We start from the raw sequence: 24,135 nt of genomic DNA, 5'->3' as shown, positions 1-24,135 counted from the left end.
TGCAGGTGATTGAGAGTGATCAAGGCACCCACTTTACTGGACATGTGTTACAAGAACGGGTGCAGCAATTAGGAATAAAGTGGAAGTTCATGTACTTTATTGTAATAAAGGCTACATATAACCCTGCTGGGTTATAACCCTACTGGGGCAGGCGTGATAGGTATTTTGGTTTGTAGAAATCTGGCCTGAAGTCAGACAGCAACTCCTCAGGGCTGGTCAGTTTGTTTATGGGCAGTGCTATGGGATTTGAATAAGCCCCTAAAAGGAGCCTTGAGCCCTGTGGATATGCTAACACACATTGCTACCTCTCCTATACAACTGTGTGTGCAAAACAAAGAGGAGTTATGGAAGCCAGGTTCTGGCCAGCAGAGCAACATCCTGTTGCTAGCCTCAACTGCATTGAAGCCTGAATACTCTTTGAGTGGATGTGGCCCTGGACATTTTGACACATGGGCCAGTGATGGCTGGCCCTTCTGGCACCTTGGGGAAAAGGCGTGGAAGCTGGCCTCCTGTGTGTTCCTGGAGTGACAGCAGAGTGGTCCCAAATATCACTGAAGTGTACCCAAAACATCTGGGAGGTAAGAGCATCTTACAGGGTAAGTTTTGTTTTATTTTATGGCCAGTGCATGTACCTCCTGTAGCCCTATATATTAAGCCATCTATAGCTCCCACAGGGAGGGGGGTGAAATCTGCTATACTAGATTAGGACGAGATCCCATTCCTGCCACTGTCCTGTCACAGGAGCACTCTCTTGCATGCATCGTACCTGATGGGCAAGATTTGCCTATGCTGGTGTCATTAAAACATGTATCTTTTTGCCCTTAAGGTTATTTTCTTCTACAGTCTCAGTGGCCTGGATGCCTCGTTGTAACTGCTGCATGATGATTGCTCTGAACCTCCTACCTGTTCAGCTACTGGTGCCTGTGCAATGGGCGAGCTATGGACTTAATCTGCATACAAGTTTGAACCTAGCTGAATCCTCCAGCTTGAGGATTATCATGATTTTATTGCTGCTGTTATTGTATGTTATTACTCTGGTTACAGTGCTCCAGTTTTCTCACACAGGGGCCATCGCGGACGATGGGAAGCAAGTAGATTGTGAGGTGAGGTTTCTGGAGGGGTGGGTTGTGGGTAAAATTGCAGTTTTTCCAGAATATCTTTCCTGGCTTTAGTGCATTTCCATGTCATTAGGTGTTTCCCAGGGGAGAGTCGTCCATCCCCATATCAATATATGTTTACAAGGGGGAGGGAAGGCATATCTGGACTGGAGAGGTTGGGTGAGGCCCCCCTTTTTGCAGCCTGTTTGTGAGAGACACTGGTGAGCCTAAGTGGATGATTGCTTATAAGCAATAAATGGGTTTCTCCCACTTTATTTCTCTGTTTGACTGATTTCAGTTGCAAAGGTAATTTGCCCCAGGCTGGAAAATATTTTCCCCCCAGAGTTACAGTGGTAGGTCTCCTTTGTTTTATAATTCATCCATCATAGCTCTAGAATCAATCAAGATTGCAAAACTTAGATGACTCATGAAAACTTTTTTTTTGTTTAAATGTTGAGTATTGGAAGAATAACAAAATATTAATAAATGGAAAGAATCAGGGAACCATTTGGTCAGGTAGTATTCCTGCTTTCATTCTAAGGTGGACTTCATTTTGAGGTTTGAAAAACTGCAGGCTATACTGCCATTATATAAGGGCTTGTAAAGTTGGTCAAAGTAGTTATCTTTCTATGGCTTTTTTTTTCTTTTCTTCATCATACAAATCTCAGCCCTCCTATTGCCTCCTGATCTAAGGGGACTTGGACAAATTAAAAATCTCATTTTTAACAAACATTTGGAGTTTATTGTAAAATAGTACGCTTTGTGCCCTGGAGAAATACCAAGAAATAGAAGACAAAGGACACAAATCCCTCGTCTTCTAGATCAAGAAGTTCACGTGAAACGGGCGGGCTGTGAGTCGTTTACAGTCCGCACAACCTCTCCTTCGTTGGCCGTCAGCTATCACGTACATCAGTTGCGCAACTGCTCTGTATACTCACCTAATTCTTAAACTGCCACCCTGAGGCGGAAAACGCTGAACATTTTGTTTTCGGTTTTAAATGGGTGGAAGTCAGTAAGATACATTGCGGTTGCTCTCCGAGATGTTTTCAGAGAGCTTTCCTTCTGTCCCACTGTCCCTTAACCTCACCGGCTCCCGAGGACAACCCACATCCAGCTTCCGGCTTTCGCGTGAAACAGCTCCCTGGGCTCTGACCAATGGGCTCGTCTCTTCCGCGCGGTGGGCGGGACCTTGAGCCGGGATTGTGGAGACCCGCCTCCCGTACGACGCAGGCGTGCGTGGCGCCGCGAGGCGCGGGCTGGTTCCTCAGTGTGTGGCGCCCCCCGGTGGCAGCGGAGCCTCAGTGTGATAGCCGCACCGGGCGCGCACCATGGAGCCGCAGAAAGGGGCGCGAACAACTGGAGGCCCCGGTGCGCGGCCGCCGGGGGCCTCGTCTCAGACGCCTAACGAGGAGGAGCGGCGGGAGGGCGGCGCAGAGCAGGCAGTTGCCGCCCCAGGCGCGGGCGCGGAGGCGGGCGGCGCCAGTGCGGACGGGCTGTGGGAGCTGCCGGTGGAGCCGGCCCAGCGGAGGCCCGAGTGTAGCCGCTGCAGGTGACCCGGGAAGGTGGGGCGGGAACTGAGGCGGCAGAGGCGTGCGGAGAGGCTGCAGCGCCCCCTGCCGCGGAGGCGGCTGCTTGGCTGCGCCCCGGGAGCCCTGGCTCTGGCTTCCCTCTTGGTTTCTGAAGGTCTCCACCTATCACTTGTCTCCCTGGTGCCCTTCGCAGTTTCACCTGTTAGTGCTTCTACTTCCCCACCTCGGAACCACTCTGCGGCTTGTCGTCAGATCCTACACTGCCCTGGAATGGTTCTCACTAAAGTGGCAGGGACCTCCAGGAGGGAACATCCAGGGCGTCCTTGTCTGTTCATATTTTACCCTCTTGGCAGCATTCCGCCATGGAATACTCACTTCTTGCAGCACTTTTTCTTTGGCTTCTCTTCTCTTGTCTGACTTCTCAGTCCTCGTCGTCTTTGCCTGGTCCTACTCAAACACTAGTTGTTAGGCTTTCCTCAGGTCTTGGTTCTCCATTCTCTTGTCTTCTCACCCCATACACTTCGCACAAAGTGAACTCCCCAATATCTCCAGCCAAAAACTTTCTCCTGAGCCCCATACCTGAGCGTTCATTTGACCAGTGTTTGTTGAGTGCTTGATCGATCACAGGTAATGCAGTGGAGTCTGTGTCCGCATGGGGTGTTGAGTCGGCTAACTGGCTACAGATAATAAACCAGTAAACAAGCAATCAAATATGAAATAACAGGTTGGAAAACAAAACCCAGCAGTGAAGGAAAGGAATGGGATGCTATGATAGGAAGTTCCAGGATGTTATAAAGATTTCTCAGGAGATAGCATTTATACTGGGATTTGAAAGATGAGAAGATCTGTCCCCGAGACAAGCATTCCAAGAAGGGGAGCCGGACAGACTGGTTGAATGTCTTCACCACTTAAGTACTTGGAATATCGTACTTTGGACATTTGACCTTTTCCCAGAGCTGGATTGCAAGGCCTCAGAGGAAGCAATCTTAAGTGTAAGGAGCTTTTTCTATTTTCTAAAGCTACTATGTATAATAGACATTCAGTAGCCCTTTGGAAGATAAATTATTTGTGTCTAGAAAGGACTGTGAACAGAAGTGGTGTGCAAATGTAATTTATTTAAATAAATTATCTTAAGATGTTAGGAGACAAACTTAAAAATGCTGTGAAGGATTTGAATGTTGAAAGAAAAGTGTTTCAGATATAAATTCCGGGCTAAATTATGCTAGCTTTATCAGTAGTTTTTAGTCTGTTTAGAATTGCTAGTTGTCAATGCTAATATATATTTTTAAAGAATGAGTCTCATGTTTAGCAAAGATTTATAATTTTACTGATATGCTTCCCACCTCAATAAACTTTATTTTTTAGGACAGTTTTAGATAAACAGTAATAATGAGTGGAAATTTCTCATATGCCCCCTGTATTATCAATATCCCTCACCAGAGTGGTGCATTTGTTACAAGTGATGACTATATTGACACATCATTATCATTCAAAAATGTCTTTTATTATTTATGTCTTTTATAATTATCACTCAAAACAGCTGTAGTTTACAGTAGGGTTCATTATTGATGTTTTATGTATTTTAACTGCATAAATTTATTATAGCTACCATTATAGTAACATACAGAATATTTCCACTGCCCTAAAAATCCTCTTTGCTCTCCTTTTTTCATCCCTCCCTACCCCTTAACCTGACTTGCTTTTTAAAAAATAAAAATGACTTGCTGGATATTAGATTGTTTTTCAGTTGTATTTAGTTAATACTTAGAATTATGATTCATTCCAACATTTCTGCACTTTGATTTTCTAATGAAATCTTCGACCTTTTAAAAACTCTTCTTTCTCTTGGCATAGACTTAGAATACAGTTTTAGAAATATGGAGAATATTGAGGTGTTTTCAATAAAATATTAACTAATTGATGGCTCTTTAAATTTTATTTCATTAGGCTGTTAGGGTTTTACTAGTTGCCTGGGTGAACTTCTTTATGTATGTGCTTATAATAGGTTTTAAATCTAAAATGTCTTCTTAGATTTGAGTGATCAGTAAGTCATGATTACTTGGCCATTTACTTATAAACGGTATTGATTTCTTTGAACACATTATTATAATTGTCGCAGTCCAGGGGGTCCCAGAAATTGGTTTTGTTGAGAAAGCATAATCTCAATTTAACTTCTCAGCAGAATCTTGCTCAGTAGAAATACCACATATCTTAAACATGAGTGGAATAGTGTTTAAAAGATCCCATATTAACTTATTATTGCAAGCTACAGATTGTGTAAAGGTGTGTTACTTTTTTAAGGGGACCAGCATGTACAGAAGTAGTGTACACAGTGCAGTGTATGCGGAGAGCTTGCTGGAAAGGAAGGAGTGGAGAGAGATGAGGGTGCAGAGATTAGTGGTAATTGCACTGGGAAGGGCCAGATAAACTATGTCAGGGAGTTTGCGCCTAATGCACTAGAATCCAGTAAACCAGCCACCGAAGCATTTTTGTATTTGAATGGTGGTGACAAGTTTGACTTCTGCAAGGGGCTTTAGCTGTCATGATTTTTACTTTGTTTTATTAAAAAAAAAAGCTTGACTCAGTAAAAGGCTTGACTGGAAAGAGTTAGGGCCTTGTTCTGGTATAGAGGCTAGGCATCTTAATTATGCCTTCATATCTTTTGTGGATATTGCTTTGAGCCTGAGGACAAGAGTTAGAAATCACTTGCAAATTATTGGTCTTAAGAATGTTGGAATAATGTCTCAATACAGCATTTAAAAAAATTAAAAAAATTTTTTTTACATGTGTCCAAAGGAGGGAAACAGCAGGTGGAGCATGCATAAAACTGATGCAGATAGACCCCAAGGTGGAAATTCTCTCTCCACTGCTTTCTTCCCCAAAAGGTACAAAGTTGTAGTGAGGATTGTAATAAACCACACCAATATATTTAGCACACAATTATTAAGCACTGAGCATCTGCAGGTTACCTAGCAGGCCTAGGTATTTTATAGATGATACTTTGTTTCTCCTAACAACATTCTGAAGTTGATGATATTGTTAGCTTTTAAATGATGAGGAGGTACAGGTAACAAGCAAGTAGCGGAGCTGGGTCTCCAGCTGCAGTCCACTTGGCTCCCAACTCTTGCAAGCACTTGACCTTGCTCCACGCTTGCTGGAAGAGCCTTATGATTCTGTTTGCAGAGTAGATGTAGGCACCAATTGAAGTGGAGCCACTTAGGCTGCAAGAGTGGCTCTGATTTTCACGCTCTTTAAGCTGAAGTATGTTTACTTCAAGCTTAGTAACAAGAAGCCTGTGCTTTAGTATTCCCTTTTTTAAAAAAAATTGAGATATAATTGACATGTGTAACATTATGTAAGTTTAAGGTGTACAGTGTGTTGGTTTCATACGTTTATTGCAATGCAGTTACCACTGGTAGTGTTCATTATCATCACATAATTATCATTTCTTTTTCTGTGGTGAAATGGTTTTGGATCTAGTCTCCACAGTTGTGAAGTACGTATATAGTACAGTATTGTTAACTATAGCCACTATGCTGCACATTAGATCTGCAGAAGTTATTCATCTCCTGGTTTCCAGATTGTAACCTTAACAACATCTAGCTCCTTACTCCATGTCTTAACCTTTCATTATTCTTCAGGGGTGGATATTCTGGAGGAAAAAGTGGTGGGGATGAAACCATGAGAGAGGCAAGGAGGAAAGACTGCCGGTGATTAAGCATGTGGGAGCTGCATTCTGGCAGCTCACAGATGTTTTGTTTCGAACTGTATTTTAAAGTTCTTAAGTTAATTGCTAACAGTTAAAAATCAAGATGTTTTTATATAAAAATCCAGATTTCTGGCTTCTGTGAGAATGTGAACATCTTGCATCTTGGGGCCCACCTTCCTGGCTGTTGGCTGTGCTGAGAATTGGCTGTGCCCGGAAATTAGACATGATCTGCCCAGGTCACCACAGCTCCCAGTCAGTACTGCTGAATTGGCGTGTTGATTATTAACTCCCCGGGCCTCGTTAGCATTTGCTTTTTGATTCTGGGTCTTTTGTACATCACTGTGGTTGGTCGGCCTGAGCAGCCAGGTAAAATCAGTCTGCAAGTTCAGTAGATGACAGTGAAAAATAGTAATTCTCAAGACAGTTAGTTCAGAATAACTGAGATTGTTGAATTGATGTCAACACTTAGGATGAAAAAACATGCTGTTTTGGTAAATTTAAAATTAACTTGGTTATCGATAATTTTTAAGGTAAAAACTTAGATAATATGGAAATTTAATTATTTGTGCTTATCAGAAGTTTCGTATTTCCAAGAGAAGGTTATCAAGTTAACTTGTTATTTCCTGTTAGTGCAGAAATGTGTTTGTTTTTTGAAGTAGTTCATTTGCAATATGAGTGGAAAACTAACTGACTTACAAATTACTGTGCAAGCTAGTTGTATGTTCAAAGTTGAGCAAAGATGGTATATGTCCAGAGGGAATTTTTTCCTTAGTCTTAATTAAGTCTCCAAAGAGGAGTGACCAATTGAAAAAACCGCATTAGAGTTTTCTAAGTGTTTATTTTCTCTAAGAAAAATAGGAATTATACCATTACCCTCTGATAGAAGTTTTCTTCAAAGAACATCAAAGTACATTAATTCTTAGTATGTTTGCTCAAAATTAATAATTCATAGTTCTGTTAGTGCTTATGCAGTGAGGGAATATATTCAGAAATTGTCTAGTCTAAACTTAAACTGATATTATTTAAAAAGAGTTCAGAGATTGCAAGGTGATTTTATGTGTACATTTTATTTATTTTATGGTATACAGTATTATATTAGTTTCAAGTAAACAACATACTGATTTGACAGTTATTTACACTATTAAATGCCCACCCCAATAAGTGTAGTTCCTATCTGCCAACTTAGAAAGATATTACAATATTGTTGTACATGTCCATTTTTATTTAATACGTAAGACAACTTTGTGGGTTAAATTGTTATTCCCTTTTATAGACTCAAGGTTCTGGTGACCAGTAAGCTGCTTTAGCTCTCATATTTTTATTACTATACCACATAATAATAAATTACACTGAAATGAACAGTTCGACTGCCTTTGTTTTTCTTTGTATATAATTAAACACTTCCAATGAAGTATTTCTTTGCCTTCTTCTCATCCATGGATTCTTTTCCTTTTCCTTTGTCCATGGCTATTTTTAATTATTTTGGGATCAACAATTTTAATTATTATCTTTTTAGGGTTGTGCTTTTTTGTCTCCTGAATCCTTTACCTGTCTATCATTTCTATTGATGGCTCTTCACTTTTCAGTCAGAAAGGCAAATTTGAAGATATTACTGATAGGAATTTATTGTTTTTTCTTTGCTGAGTTTTTTCTTTTCTTTGTTTTTGTTTTTCTCTGTTGGAAGACCAGTGGAAAGATTGTGGGGAAGGAGGGAGCAGTAAAGTGAAGTGAGTAGAAGAAATGTTGCAGGATTGCTCAGGGAAGAAAAATGAAATGGTATGGAATGAGTCCCCTGACCTTGCAAAGGGTTAGAGGGATTGCTCTAAGGAAAATGTGATCTGTTTATGTAGATGTGCTAGTTGACAGGCTAATCTTTTTTTAAAAATTGTATTATATACATAACATAATGTTTATCACTTAACTATTTATAAGTGTACAAGTCATTGGCATTAGATATATTCAGAATGTTGTTTAACCATCACCACTATCTATTCCCAAAACTTTTTCATCATCCCTAACATAAAATCTGCACACATTAGGTAATAACTTTCCATCTCTGTCTTCACAGCCCTTGGTAACCTCTATTCTACTTTCTGTTTCTATGAATTTGCCTATTCTAGATTCTTCATGTAATCATACAATGTCGTTTTGTGTCTGACATTTCACAGAGAATGTTTTCACAGTCTGTCCTTGTTGTAGCATATATCAACATTTCATTCCTTTTTATGGCTGAATTGTATGTATATACCACTTTTGTTTACCATTATCCATTCATTTTTTGATGGATACTTGACTAATGTGAATAGTGCTGCTATGAACGTTGGTATACAAATTTTCTATTATAGTTCCTCCTTTTCTTTTGGGTACATATAGGAATGGAATTGCTGGGTCGTATAATAGGGCTGCAGTTAACTTTTTGGGGACTTGTCAAACTGTTTTCCATAGCAGCTATAATCATTTTACATGCCCACCAGCAATGTATAACGATCCCACACAAACCCTGTGCTCCACAAATTTAATGGTACATAGTTTACCTAAGTAGTTAACAAAGCATATATATACTCTTTCATGTACTTGAAATTGAATCTTTAATGCAAACTCCCAAGCAGAAGAAATCACTGAAAAAGATGCAGTGATTAACATTGTTCTAGCAAGTCACGAGTTTTTTTCTTTTTCTTTAAAGTAAGGTATAAGTGACACATAACCTTATATTAGTTTCAGGGCTATAAAATAATTATTTGATGTTTGTGTATATTACCTTATGTATGTATGTATAGTTAATATCTATCACCTTATGTTTTTATAGAAAATTTTTTTTTATGTTGAGAATTTTTAAGAATTTTTTTATGTTGACAATTTAAAAATATCACTCTGCAACTACAGAGTGATACAGTTTTCTTAGCACAGATGTACATGATGTCAGTATGCCTTATTTCTGGTGGGATTAACCCTAATCACTTGGCGAGGTGAAGTCTGCTGGGTTTTTCTACTGGTTACTCTTTTCCCCTTTGAAATTAATAACTGTCTTTGGGGGAATGTACTTTGGGACTATGCAAATACCTGTTTTTCCTTGAATTTCTGTTCACAAATGTTTGCATCCATTAGTGGATCTTGCTTGTGACAGTTATTGCTATGGTGTTCTAATGGTGATTTTCTGTTTACTACATTCTTTCTATATTTATTGATAAGAGTTTTTCTATATGCAAGAGCTATCTCTTTTACTATTTATTCAATTTACTTATATCTCTATGGGATCATCGTTATTTATTTTATTCCCTGGGCTATAATCCAAAATTATTATTGTTTATTTGGCTGCTCAAATTGTTCCTCTTGGTCTATTGGGAACTCTTCAGGTTGGCTCCGAGGCTCTTTTGCCACACTTACTCTTTTTGAGAACTTATGTTCTGGCAGTGTAAGATGGTCCGGGCTTGTGTTTTCCATGTCCCAGACATAGAATCAACCACTTCTCCAAGAAGCCCTGACTTACTGGAGAATAATATTAGAAACTATGATCTGGGCACTAGGTGTGTTCATTGTTACTGGATTGTTCATCTTATTAGTGGGCAGAGGTAGAATATTTATGTATATGTACTGACCCATGCATAAATCTACATTTACATTTTTAAATCTGTGTGTGTGTGTGTGTGTGTGTGTATGTGTATGGCCATGTGTGCATATATGTGTGTGTATATATACATATATACACACACATATATACATGTATATATGTATGTATATATATATATATATAGCCATGAGCTCTGTCCAATACCACCAGGCTCATTCTAGCCTGCCTTCTTTCTTTGCAACTTCTTTCTTTGAGAGTGAGAAACCTGGCTCTCATCTATAGCGTTATCTTTAACACATAGCATATTGTGTTATCTGTGGCCTATATAGGATATCTATACCATAATATAGCATATTGTTTGTCCAACCCTACAGTTGTTTCAGTATTGCTAACCCATACCCATACTAACTGACGTTTGGTTTGTAATTCTGGTGAGCTATTAGGGAAAGCAGCATATGATGAGATAGATCTAATGGCGACTACTTTTATTAGTTTAATTAATTTCAGTATAGATTTTCCCTGTCCCAGACATATATCTTTTCCTCCTATAATTTTTTTTTGACTTTGTCTTATAGATGTAGTAAAGAGATAAGACTGGCATTGTCGCATATTATCCTCTAATTTGTGTGAGTGTAGTCAAAAGAAAATGTTAAACATCTTTTCTGGTAAAAAGATCTGAAAGCCACAGATTACTAAAGAAACCTTAATGTGGCATCTATTCAGTGTTTCTTTTGAAAACATTTTTTTTTCTGAATATGAAAGTGATGTATGATCAGTAAAAAAAGTTACACATTATGGAAATATATAATGGAGCATATGGAAATTCCTCATAACCCCTTATAACAACCACTACCCACCCACATATACCAAGTAACTGCCCAATGCCTATTAAACTTGAACATTTTATAGCCTTCTTTTGAGGTTTACTCTTGTAAATCTGCCAGAGTGATAGAGAAATAGCCCAATCTAGCTGTAAGTCTAGGAAACTGATAAAGATGTTAGGAGTCATTGTAGGATTTTTATAGTATTAAGATAGCTTTAGGTACCAAGGAATGCTAGTGACTAGTCCCAGACTATAGCTTTTCACCAAGTTAGGTACTGGGGTTTTAAAATGAATAAAAGTTGGCTGTTACCATCAAGGAACTTAAAGAGGAGAAACAGACCTAAGCCAATTGTAATTATAACATAAATAGTGTGTTTTAGGAAAACAGAGGTGGGAGGGACCCACTACCTGGAGCTTCATAGTGGAGGTGGTGTTTAAACTACTACTTGTGTCTGGCTTTTCTAAGTGCCATGACTCTGCTTTGATTTTTTGCAGTCCTGTATTAATTGAGGTAGTTTTCCAAGCTCCATTTTGTCATCTAACCAGTTCCCCTTCAACAAAACTCATTAGATTTTTAACATCTTGGTCTGCCATTTTACTCCTTTCCTGGAGACCTTCCATGCTTATTTTAGGTAAAGAGTGGAATTAAGACTCTAGCGTGGTGTCCAAAGCTCTGCAGGTTCCCCCTCAGCCTGTCCTGCTCACCGCCTCCTCCATCATACCCTTCACATACCCCTGTCTCCAGCTACCCTGAAATGCCCCTAGCATAGGTGTTCCTTATGCCTTTGTTCTATTGTTCTCTATCAAATGCTCTTCTTCTTCCATTCTTGTTTTCTTTCTCCTTTCCTTCTTCCCATCTTTTTCCTCCTTTCTCCCTCTTTCTTTTCCTCCTCTATGAAATGTCATTATTATTACTTACGAAATTGGTATATTTTGATGTTAGTCAATTTCTTCCCTGCTAGGTAGTTTTCTAGATTGAGAGACTAAGGGTGAGTAAATAATTTTGCATGTGTTAATGCTGCAGGTCATTAGAAGTACATTGTCTCTTGATGGAGATTTTGTCATCCTAGGACTTTCAAAAGAACTTGCTTTCCAGCTACAAATAAATGTTAAATTGATGAAAAACGCGTTTTCAGGTGCATCAAAATCAGTGGCTTATTCATAGCATTATTGGATTCTTTTAAATGGAGTAAATTAACATGTAAATCGTATTGTTTTCTAACAAAGAATAGTCTCAATTTTCTTCTGCTGTTTTGAAAAAATGGACATTTATATAAATAAGCTATACAAAGTCTGTATTTTAAAATATAAACAGTTTGTAGGTAAGGGGAGGGAGAGGGAAGAACAAACAAAATGAAAATGTTTCCTAGAAACACAGTCCCTTTATTCTATGATATTCTTTGTAAAATATCTTCACTGAGGAATAGCTGGTCCTTGGGACCACTTTAACTTGATTCTTTGCTTGTCAGGATGGACATTCATGCTGTTTCCTTTAGTTGGCCAGTGGATAGGGAGCATGGAATTCTGCTACGTGTGGACCTGGAGGCTCACTTCCATAAATCATGTGGATGTTCTGTATTCACTCAATCGTTATTCATTCAGTTTCCAATGTCTGAGCAGCTTGGTTATAGAAAAATGATTAATAAATCATTTCCTCTAGGATTTATACTGAATCAAATGTGAGAGAAAACATGTCTAAGTAATATTTAAGACAAGTTATGAAAGTATAAAATAAGAGTTTGCAGAGGAAAGAATGATTAACTTAATATGCTATTAAGGTGCTTGCTATTTCTTGTATTTATTTATATTTCTATAGAAGAGGAGAAGGTGAATAGGATAACTGAATATAGATGATTACTCTGTAAGATTTTCAGTTTGGCTTATCTGTCACTTTGTCCTTGCAGTTTTAGTGGGGGCTTATGTAGCTCTGCATACAGCCATCTCTCTGGACACACGGCTTTTGCTTTCCAGGCATCTGGCTTCTTTAATTATAATAACACTTACTAAAAATTTTCTTAATTATATAATTATAGATTCCTTAGTAGGAACAAGCTTATCTCTAGGCTAGGGATCTCTAAATTATTTTGATTAAGTACCATTGTTGGCTAAAAAATTTTAGGATGTAATTATAATAGGTATACATACTTATATGTAATTATATACATTTATTATATATATTAATATATAATGTGCCTCATAACACATACACAAGGATAGATTGTAAAAAGGAAGAGATAATAGTGAAATAAAATATTTAAAAATGTCTTGCTGTTGTAATGGAGTCATACTATCATTTCCCACTATTTTGAAGCATGATATGCTTTTGGGGGGGTTCATTGTTAATGATAGTAAGATATGAATCCACAGTTCAAATAATATTTATAATTTGTGCTTTCTAATGTTATTGTCATATCTAATAGGATTTCTTAACAAAATGAAGACTGAAGCAGGAGAAAGAAAGAAACAGCTCTGCCACGTAGTCCTTCATTTGTGATTATGCAATTAGAATTTCTTCAGTATAGATTCTTTGTGGGTATATGTAGTTTCTTTACAGGTGCCACTGTTAACACTCCTTCTTTTGGAATTTATACCAACCCAAGGAGTTAGACTATAAATGAGTATATTTAATTATAAATAGAATTGATAGTATTTCCTTTTTGCACCCTTTGGGTCATTTTACTTAACCTGCTTTGGAGACCACTGCGTTAGGCATGCCCTCTGGGGCATGTGTCTCTGGAAATGTCATCTAAAGTTACTCTCTCACAATAATTTTTTTTCCCTCCTAAGCCTCTCCTTTTTTGTTACACAATAAAACAAAGTACTGATAAAAACAGTTTTGGGGAGTATAAGAATATCATTGTTCTTATATTTGAAGCAATCAGATATGCTAGTTGTTACCTATTTTTCTTTCTGAGTTGAAAATTTATTATATTAATAATGAAAAGCTATTTCTTTTTCATTGGTTATATTGATATCGTTTCAGAAGTTTAAAAACTAGTTTATTTTACAGATTAAGTTTCTCTAGAATTCAGTAGAGGGCACTGTGGTATTTAGTATTTCAAAGACTGTTTTAGCATTAGAAAGTTGTTGGCCTTTTTATGTGTAATGCTGTGTATCTATTCAACCAATCTATTGAAAAGCTATGAAGCTCTGTGTTCTTTGCTTTTTTACTCTGTTGGGACTATAACATTTTTGTTGAGTATTGGGAGATTGGAGGTGCACTGTTTTTCTGCATTCTACATATGTTTTTGTTTAGTAAGTAATTCTTTAAAAATAGTGACTCTTATAAATCCATTCACTAATCTTTAAAGTTTGCCTATGTAAGATTTTCTTGATTAAAATCAGTATTGTGAGAAAAATAGCTTCTAGTGAATATTTTGTAAGAAATGTAATTAAACTTCTGAAAGATGTTTTTTGTAGGTCCTAGCATCTCTAGTTGTACGTCAGATATAATTTTATTTGCCTCCAGGCTGTCAGAGATAGCATGCCTAGGGTGACAGATTACCCTTGTATTGCAGCATTCACTTCGGAAGCCAGTCAATCTTAGTCTGACAGGAAACCTACATATTTATTCCTTACATCCTTAATGAGAAAAGAAGAAAAACCTTATTTCATAAAATTCCCTAAGGGAAATTAGTTGAAAATTCATTTATATTTTAGAAATACAATTAACATTAATTGGGTTGTATCGCTTTTAAAGGTGATGACTCCCAATGATGGAAAACTGTATTTATAATACACTTGCAGTGCATTGAAAATATAGAAGAGGGAAAAATCTCAGCTTTTACTTTGGTCATTATTTTATAAATTAGCTGAAAAACAATAGTCTTAGGTGATTACATTTTATAACACTGCCTGTGATTCAGTAGTTACTCCTCAGAACTTTCTTGATGCCTTATTACCAGTTTTATGAAGGAGGAAATTGAAAACCTGTGACATGCTCAGGATCACACAGCAAGTTAATGACATTGTCAGCGACACATCTTCAAGTTATCCCCCAACTGACCAGCTGATATTTTTCAGATAGTAATTTTTCTTCCTTAGATTCTAGAATTAGTTTGAGTTTTATTTTTAAATGAATGTCCATTATTTATAAGTGATCAGTTTTGATGCATAGTTACCTGTTTTCTGTTTTTTTGTTTTTTTTTTCCTGTCCAGTATAATAGGAAGCAAGGAACTTTAAGAAAATTCTTTCTGGCACAGAAAACAAACAAGCTCCATGAGGGCAAGAATCTTTGTTGTATGTCCCAAGTGCCTGATGCTGGCACATAGTTAGGTGATGGTAAATATTTGAATAAAGATTTGTTGAATTTATAAATTATTATTGATTTGGAATATTTAAACCTTTGAGAGTTAAGTTTAAACATAGGGAGATTTTTTTTGCTCTTTGGAAAAATATTTTAGAATGAGTAGAGCAATTACTCTGCATTTATCCACTACTTTGGTAAGAGATGGTTTAACATTTGGACAGCTGGTTACCAGTGCAGGACATGTAGACCATTGTGGGGGAGGAAATTGAGAAAAATCGTGGTTAAAATAACAAATAAGCATAAATTTACGTTGTAAAATAACTTGCTAAACATGAAGTTGATCAATTGGAATGTAAAATGCTTTAAAGAACTATATTTTTATTAGTTTGAGGTAATTGTAATTAAAATTAGGTTAATAAAGGGGACATGCTTTAAAATAAGTAGGTGATGATGTTTTATGAGCATGTCAAAGCATAAGCCAAAACAATTGGTTTTAGCTTAAATCACAGTTACAGCATTTACACATAAGTGCTTAGCTTTTTTTTTTTTTTCTTTTTGGAAATATTTTTTCCAGTGAATATTTTTGCCTCTTATGTACTATTACTTAACAGAACAATCACAAATTATAGCAAAGGAAGATCTGAGACTCTGAATTCCATTTATAATACAAATTATTTGCTTAAGTACCAGCAATGAAGTGAAGGATAGATCAGTATTTGTATGTAAGTATATGAAGGGATAGGATAAGAAATGGGAAAGGCATCCCAAGGTAGATGAGAGAGGATATGGAAGTACTTCATGAATTCAACAGTATTTATTGATAGCTTAGTAGGTGCTTGCTGAATGTTAGGTGCTGGGATATAAAAGTGGAAAAAGAAGGCCAAGTCCTGCCCTCACGTAGCTTGTATTGGAGGGAAGGAACCTCACCTTCAGACAACGTAGTGTCAAAAGTGGTAAAATGCATCTCCCTTACTAATAGACTGTTCTTTTTCTATTGCATTTTTTACATTTAGAAAAATAACAACTTTATGAAGATGATTCACATATTATGATAGTCATCCTTTGAAAGTGTACAATTCAGGTGTTTTTGTTATATTAGCCAAGTTGTGCAAACATCTCCACTATCACATGGGTTTAGCAGAGTTCTCTTTGAGTGTCTCTATTCCAGATCTTTCTCATAAGCTTCCTTCTTCTTCTGGTGTTACATCCTGCCCATTAGGCTCCACCAATAACCAGCAGATTGTTCTATCATCTTGATACAGTGCGCTAGAGCATAAATGGCTTAGTAGTCTTACTCCATTAAATTTGGGCTAGTTTTTGAGGCCAATCTTTTAGGTTTGTTCTGACTGCAGGTGTGCTGTTCTTAGCTGTCTCTTTCCCTGGTTCTTTCTGATGAAGTAGCTGGGCTATGATTTAGCTTGCTGCTCTTAATTAAGAGGAGTTATACTGTTTTTGAGAGTACCCTTAGGCTTGAACTTTCTCATAGTTGGTTTCAAATGAAGTAAGTTACTCTGGGGAGAGTTTAGAGCTCTCTTTTCTTATAGTCTGTCCCTCCTCCTGGGCAGAGTCTCTGAGCCACTGTTCTGGGCACAGGGCTGAGCAGTAGCCTCTGGCTTACTGTTTCTGGTGTGGAACTTCTGTCCTGTGAGCCAACTGGAGTGAAGGCAGTATGGTCCCAGCATTCTCAGCCTACCGCACTGTGGTCAGGCTTCTGCTTTACAGGCGGAGGCTGGGGGAGGAAGGGAGCCTCTGCTCTCTTGGCCACACTCACTAGGAATTTAGCCTCTTCACCTAGGAGTCGGAGGGGATGAGAAATGCTGAAGGCGTATGGTTCCCTGTGACATACAGCCTTTATCAAGAGCTGAGAGGGAGCTCTGTTCTCTTGGCTACACCAGTCTGGATGAAATGTCTGTCAGCCTGAGCTGGGGCAAGGTAGGAAATGGGTTATGGCTCAAATGCCATAGACTGTCCCAATACCAAGTTTCAGGAGATTTTATTGAATAATATTTCTTCATTTGAATATTCCAGTAGCACAATTTTCAGAGACTTTAAGTCGTTTTTAAAACACTTATTGTTAGCTTTGCTTGTGTCACTAGAGAGTGAGTCTCTGAAGCAATTTTCCCTGCCATCTTAGAAGTGAAATTCTCCAAACTACTTCTAAATTTTCCTAAAGTTCAGATGTGTATTCCCAGTAAGAAAATTGCCATCCCAGGTAACTGAGGTTGTTTTTTTTGGTTAAATGAATGGAGGTTTTGGTTAGATATGAAATGTAGAACTACCAATATCCAGAGCAGTTCTTTGTACTATTCTGTCATACTAAGGACTTTTATACTCACTATGTATGTCATGAGCCAAAGATGTTATTTTCAGGGTTTAGTTTTCCTGTTTTTTTGCTGCCCATTGAAATCTGAAGCTTCCGTCTGGGCTTGAGTACTTAACTGGATTTTACAGCTCTTTGACACTATTCCCTGCATAGAACATCTGTTTTTTTTTTTGCACTTTCATATTCTTCGAATCATACAAGTTACTGATACCTAAGCTGATATCCAGTTAAATTCTGATTTTTAAAATGGCCTCATCAGATCTTAAATTACATTTTATGAAATAATTGTACTGACATCTGATCATGCACTTCAGTTATATATGGAGTTTCATATAAAGAAAATCATAAACTTAGAATTTTAGAATTTGAAGATACCTCATTCTTTTCATTATTTTACTGAATGAAGAATCCTTTCAAGTTGCAGCCCTTGGTAATGTTTGTCAGTGTAAGTAGTTCCACCAATCGCTGTTTGCTCCTCTCTGTGTTTACTCATCTTGTCATCACTGAAAGACTCTGTCCCTCCAAATCTGCTCTCATTTCCGAGAGGGACTCCAGCATCAGGCGTAGGAATCACACCAGATCATTTCAGGCTGGGGTCATGTTGTGCAATGTTTCTGCCTCTGCCTACGATATTATCTGATAATTTTTCAGCAGGAGGATAGGTTTAACAGTTTCTTGCAGAATGAGGTGGTAGATGCAATTGAACCAATTTACTCACACTCTACAGTTTATTCATATAAGCATTTCTTACCTTCAGCCAAAGCTCTCCATAAATTTGAGAAAGGAGTTGATAGCAATCAGTTTTGTAGTAGTAATTACACTGTTGGGAATTCCTTTTAATGTAACATCCACTTGTATACTAATTATAATGGCATGTGACATCTGCTGTAATGGTGACCTCTTGTGAAAATATACCCCCATGGCGTACTATATCTGGTTACTTGATGAATTTCATATTATAGACACATATTCAAATATAGGATTTAATGGTAAAATATCCATGTCTATTCCTACAATACCTTTGGAAGGACACACAAGAAACTGGTTATTGTGGACCCTCGAGAAGAGAATGCCCCTAGTATGGAGGAGGGAACTATACCTTTTTAGTCCATCTAAATTTTGTAATGAGTGTGTTACTGAAACAATAGTAAAGCACTAAAAATTAAGTAAACAAAAGCAACGTAAACCATAATGCCAGGAAAAATAAATGGATAAGGTAGATACTCTGTGGGAAAAATTCTAACCAAATGTAATTTGGCAGCCCATGTTTGGATTTCTTCTCACAATTGGTAAGCCCTCCATGTTGATTGGTGGCAAAGTTTCATTAGAACCCTAATGTAGATGGTAAATACCATCATATTGTTCCCTCCAACTTCAGTTGATTTTAAAAAGTTGCCAGGTTTCTTTTTGACATGAAATCTGTTCTTGATTTGGAATCCAAGTTTGTAGAAGTGTTAATCCATGAATAAAAAGACCATGGTGGTGACTTAGGGGTAGTCTTCCACTAAATATAACTAAGACAAGATTTTTTGAGGTACTTTGATCTATAAAGATAGAGACTTGAGTCTTTTTCCAGATTCTCATATCTAAAGTCTGATTAAATTCATTCTTGGTGTTTCTTTTGAAAAGAATGCAGCTTTAGCAAAATAGAGAGTTATATAATAAAGTGAGATTATGTTCAAGTTTTATATTATTGTTATTTCATTCTATTTCAAACATTTATAGGTTTTCTTTTTCTTTCTGCCCCTTAGCCGACCTCAGAAAGTGTGTTTGTGCCCATTTCTACCAGTACATCCTCTACACATCTCTACCCACTTGTACATAATTCAGCATCCAGCAGAGGTAAGATTTTGTAAAATACACAATTTCACATAGAATAGTAGTATGCAAGAGGAAACATATCAATGAACGTCCTTATCCTTTCCACCTCTTTAGCATTCTTGTTTTTTTATTTTTTTTATTTTGGTATCATTAATATACAATTACATGAGCAACACTGTGGTTACTAGATTCCCCCCATTATCAAGTCCCCTCCACATACCCCATTACAGTCACTGTCCATCAGCATAGTAGGATGCTATAGAGTCACTACTTGTCTTCTCTGTCCTATACTGCCCTCCCTGTGCCCCACCCCCCTACATTATGTGTGCTAATCGGAATGCCCCTTATTCCCCTTATCCCTCCCTTCCCACCCATCCTCCCTAGTCCCTTTCCCTTTGGCAACTGTTAATCCATTCTTGGGTTCTGTGAGTCTGCTGCTGTTTTGTTCCTTCAGTTTTTGCTTTGTTCTTATGCTCCACAGATGACTGAAATCATTTGGTACTTGTCTTTCTCTGCCTGACTTATTTCACTGAGCATAATACCCTCTAGCTCCATCCGTGTTGTTGCAAATGGTAGTATTTGTTTTCATTTTATGGCTGAATAATATTCCATTGTGTATATGTACCACATCTTCTTTATTCATTCATCTACTGTTGGACACTTAGGTTGCTTCCATTTCTTGGCTATTGTAAATAGTGCTGCGATAAACATCGGGATGCATATGTCTTTTTCAAACTGGGCTTCTGCATTCCACAATGGTTGAACTAGTTTACATTCCCACCAGCAGTGTAGGAGGGTTCCCCTTTCTCTGCATCCTTTTAGCATTTCTAATTGATGATAAATGCTTTATCTTTGGGAAAAAATAATTTCTTTCATATATTACATGATAGTATAGTGTCATATGCTTTAGCAACAGATAGAAACCATGTTATTTCATAAAAAGGTGTTATTTCATAAAAACTGTGTTATTAAATAGTATAGAAATTTGGAACTCCAGCAATTTTGTATGAAGAACAGTGAGATTTTGGGAGTAGGTCTCTTTACAATGAGTAAAGAGCTAAGAAGATTTTGATCATAGCTTATATTAATTGACGTCTTTTCTTGTTATAGTAGAAGTAACTCAGCATTTTAGTGTTAGAAAATCAATGTATGAAATAATTTTTTATATCTTTAAATGAATAGAAAAATATGTGTATTTTATAGTTTTATATATATACACACACACACACACACACACACATACATAGTATATAAAGACTTCTTAGTTTCTGTATTGGTGAGAATTACGCATATACTGGTATGTATGTAACTCTTGGTTAACTGCAGTAATGAAGAGGGGAGGGAAGGAGGTCATAGATAACCACAAATTATAATCAGTACAAAACTAGTTGTGTGTGGTGCAAAATGGGTTTAGTGTAAACTGAAGTTAAAACTCTTTCAGGATTATAGGAACTCATGACATCATAGATCAAATCAGGCTTTTGAGGAAGGAATAATTTTTTTCTTGAATTTCTGAAGCCTGTACCACTTGAAGACTTTAACAAAGACGTGAAGGATATTAATCTTTTTCCTTTTCCAAATGGTGAAACACTTATTCTTTTATTGCAAATTCTTAAACATACCATTTGTTGGGTGACTTTTTTCTCATTGTTAATGAAACAACATGCTTTTGTCAGGATTGTGGCAATTTGATCAGTAGCGTTATTTTGCTGCATTTAAACTTACAATACCTGTGCGGCTCCAATTTACATGAAACTATAACTTATTGTCATAACAGTGAACACTTGGCTTCTGATGGCAAATGCTATTTTCATTTAGCAGTGTATATAGATGGTGTCTTTTCATTATTGTGTGGTTCTAGACATAAGATGGCTTTTAAAATGTAGTGTTTTCATTGATCCGTGGCAGGTTTAGTGTTTTCAAATCATTCCCTCCCGCCTTCCTTCTTTGGTTAATACACAGTTTAGGTATCTTTTTATAACTGTGTGTGCTGCAAATGCATTTTATGTATGTACACATGTATTCATATTGTTTTTCCTTATCACCCAAGGAACTTTCCAATTTTAATCTAACTAAGTAATACTGGGCTGACTTGTGCTTAATCTGAGCACACTGTTGTCAATAAAAGAATATGCCATTCTCCTCCTAGCACCATTCTTCATATGACTCCCCCCTAAAAAAAAGGTGATTGAAAACCATTTGGACAGGCTCTAGGAAGGGACTTTGGGAAAAGAAGACTTGATGGAGTAGAAGATAACTGAAGTGATATGGTAGTGCATTTCAAAGAGTAGGTGTATATATGTAGAAAATTACTTAAGGGTAAAACAATATAGTCATCACAAAAATAACAAAAAGCTTTACAAGAAGATATATTATGGTCAATTGCTTGGCCTTTTGTGAACAGTGTAAATGTTGCAATAATGGTTGCAACGTTTACTATTTATTGATTTAACTAAAAATATTAGAAAATCTTAGGGTAAAGAATGATGTGAGAAAGCTAAATCCTCATTTATTTATAAGAGGCCATAGTTATAAAGTACAGTTGGTTAGAGTGAGTACCCTGGAGCCAGTTTGCTTTGAGTTTAAGTCCCTAATAGTTCTGTCAACTCTGTAACCCTGGGTAAGTTAATTAACCTCTCCATGCTTTGGTTTCATCATTAGTAAAATGGATATGATAAAAGATGTATTTTTTTATTATTTTACTGTGAACAGTAAATGAATCTATATATGTAAAATGTACTTAGAATGAAATTAATTACAGTTTGCTATTATGATGATAATAAGTGGTAGTTTGTAGATAATACCTAAAATCGATAAATCAAGAAATAGCAAAACATACATATTACATAGAATTATGGAGATAGTTACCAGAAGAAATAGCTAAAAGAGTTAAAGTGATTGCCTTTGGGAGTGTATCTGGGAATATTATAAATAATTTGGAACTCTTTAATTTGACATGTATACATGTGTTACTTCGATAAAAGTTTGGAAAGTGATTTAAGCATGTGTCAAAGTCTTATAGTGATGGTAAGAAGGGAAGAAAGCAGTGTGAAATACTGGAAAATGTCCTCAAACATTCCTCTCACCTATCTCCTCCGAGGCCCATTCTTCATATAAGCTGCTCCAGATTGCTATTTTCAGGGTCCTTCAGAGCTCCAGCCTGCCTTATGTTATTCTTAGTTAAAATCTGAGCAAATTCTGACTCTTGTATTTCCTTTTCCAACTTTTTATTTGATAGGTCAGTTTAATTACTCTCAGCATCTTTAAATGTGCCTTTTACATACTATTTTAATCAATACTTCAGAGACCTAGGGGTGAAAGGGGTAAACATAAAAGTGCTGCAAAGAGTGTATATATGTATATAGCATGTGTGCATGTGGTGGTTGAATACTGTTAATACAATACTTTTGGTTTCTGTTATAGATATATAAATGCTGTAATTGTAAATTTATTTTGAATTACTTTAGTAAAATCGTATGTAACATTATTGTTTTGTGTATTAATTTGCTAAGTAACTCTGCTATTTCTAAAGTAAGTAGTATTTGGTGTTCCCTAAGTACACTCTCATTCTTTTGTAGACACAAAGATAGTCAAATTATTCACTGTAAGGATGTATATAATCAAGATTATGTAAAGTGATAAAGAAAACACTGGGTTGTGTATAGGTAGACTGATTAGAGAGGGCCTCTGCCACTTATTTGATCAAGCATGACTTCCCCAGTTGTGCTAGTGTGGAAGAGCCAAACAGTGACTGAACATTATAGAATAAAATAACCGAGAGATGTTCAAGTCTAAGGCAGAATAGCTAATCACCTGGCTCTACTCTGAAGGATAGAATTCTTGTGACAACAAGAAAGGTGGTTTGTAGTATTGGAAGCTAGGACATTTGAAAAAAAAACACTGATGAGAGTTGATGAAATTTACAGAAATGGTCACCAGATTATTTCACTCTAAAGTTATAATTTTTTCCCCCTTCCATACTCTTTACTCTTTGGAAGCAAGTTCATAAATCCAGCCCACACTCAAGTGTTCAGAAGGAGATATTAAGCTCCACCTCCTAGAGTGGGGAGTATTAAAATTTATTACTTGAAATTCTTCTATAAGGATTTCTCTTCTCTCCCATTTATTATTTTTGTCATTTATTTATGTCAATCTGGACTCTTTTTTTTATATTTTGGGTTGTAATCCAAATATCATGTTACTTATTTTGTTGCTGAAGTTGTTCCAGTTTGGCCATTGGGAGCTCTTTGTGATTGGCTTCTGTGTCCCTTTGATAACTCATTGTTTTGTTTTTTAGAGCATACAGATCTAGGCAATTACCTTCAAACTGACGTACTACAAAATGTAATTACTATTGAAATAAAGTTTCTCAGAATAAATGATTCAATTTAGTTAAGCACAGATTTACATTTTTCATAACCTTAAACATTATTTAGATTAATGTTATTTGATCAGTAGACCTCTAAATACACCCAAATAGAATAAAAATGCACAGTTGTATTATATTTAATGCTGATAATTCAGAGAAAGTATAGGTCTTTTTATTAAACTGTAGTCTATACTGAAAGATTTGGAAAATTATATATAATGTTATGAATCAAATGTTAGACATGAAAGTTTTAAAAGTGTGTTTCAGTAAAAACCTACATTTCAATTAAATTTTCAATTGAAGGAAAATAAAGTGTTGCGGACAGTTCCTCTACTAGCAGCGTGCCTCCCCCAGGACAAGTGTAAAGTCAAGGTTGGTCGTCGCTTCAGTGAAGAAAGGTAAATTAACTTTCAGGGCAATATAAAATAGTTGTTTCCTACACAAATCTTTAAAACTGGTTTCCATCAGCTTATTCATTAGACCTAGAACTTGGCATATTGAAAGTGGCCAAAAAATTTAAGTTCTGCATTCTCCCTCAAATTAATAAAAGAAAAACAAAGCAAAATATAAACAAACACACCCTTCAGAAACACAGACCAGAATGGAGTAAACAAAGGAATAAGCATTATCTGAATTCCATAGTAAT

At 36.7% G+C, this 24,135-nt stretch overlaps 1 protein-coding gene across 5 annotated transcripts in view; it reads left to right on the top strand.

Annotated features, from left to right (window-relative positions):
- The first annotated feature begins 2,046 nt into the window (after positions 1 to 2,046).
- DTWD2 (DTW domain containing 2) overlaps positions 2,047 to 24,135 on the top strand; it is a 259,363-nt gene continuing 237,274 nt past the window's right edge. For 4 of the 5 annotated variants that reach the window (XR_008993369.1, XM_057490755.1, XM_057490754.1 and 1 more), the window contains exons 1-3: positions 2,047 to 2,646; positions 19,051 to 19,141; positions 23,793 to 23,887. Coding sequence is in view for 4 of the 5 variants with exons in the window: in XM_057490755.1 (XP_057346738.1) it covers positions 2,426 to 2,646; positions 19,051 to 19,141; positions 23,793 to 23,887 (407 nt within the window). In the remaining variant the exon portion in view is untranslated. Of the gene's footprint in view, positions 2,647 to 4,098; positions 8,112 to 19,050; positions 19,142 to 23,792; positions 23,888 to 24,135 lie in introns of those variants that run through there. The other variant, XM_057490756.1, reaches the window with a different exon arrangement.

Source organism: Manis pentadactyla, chromosome 13 (assembly GCF_030020395.1).
Source record: "Manis pentadactyla isolate mManPen7 chromosome 13, mManPen7.hap1, whole genome shotgun sequence".
Classification (NCBI taxonomy): Eukaryota; Metazoa; Chordata; class Mammalia; order Pholidota; family Manidae; genus Manis; species Manis pentadactyla.
This window is presented reverse-complemented; position numbering and strand designations above follow the sequence as displayed.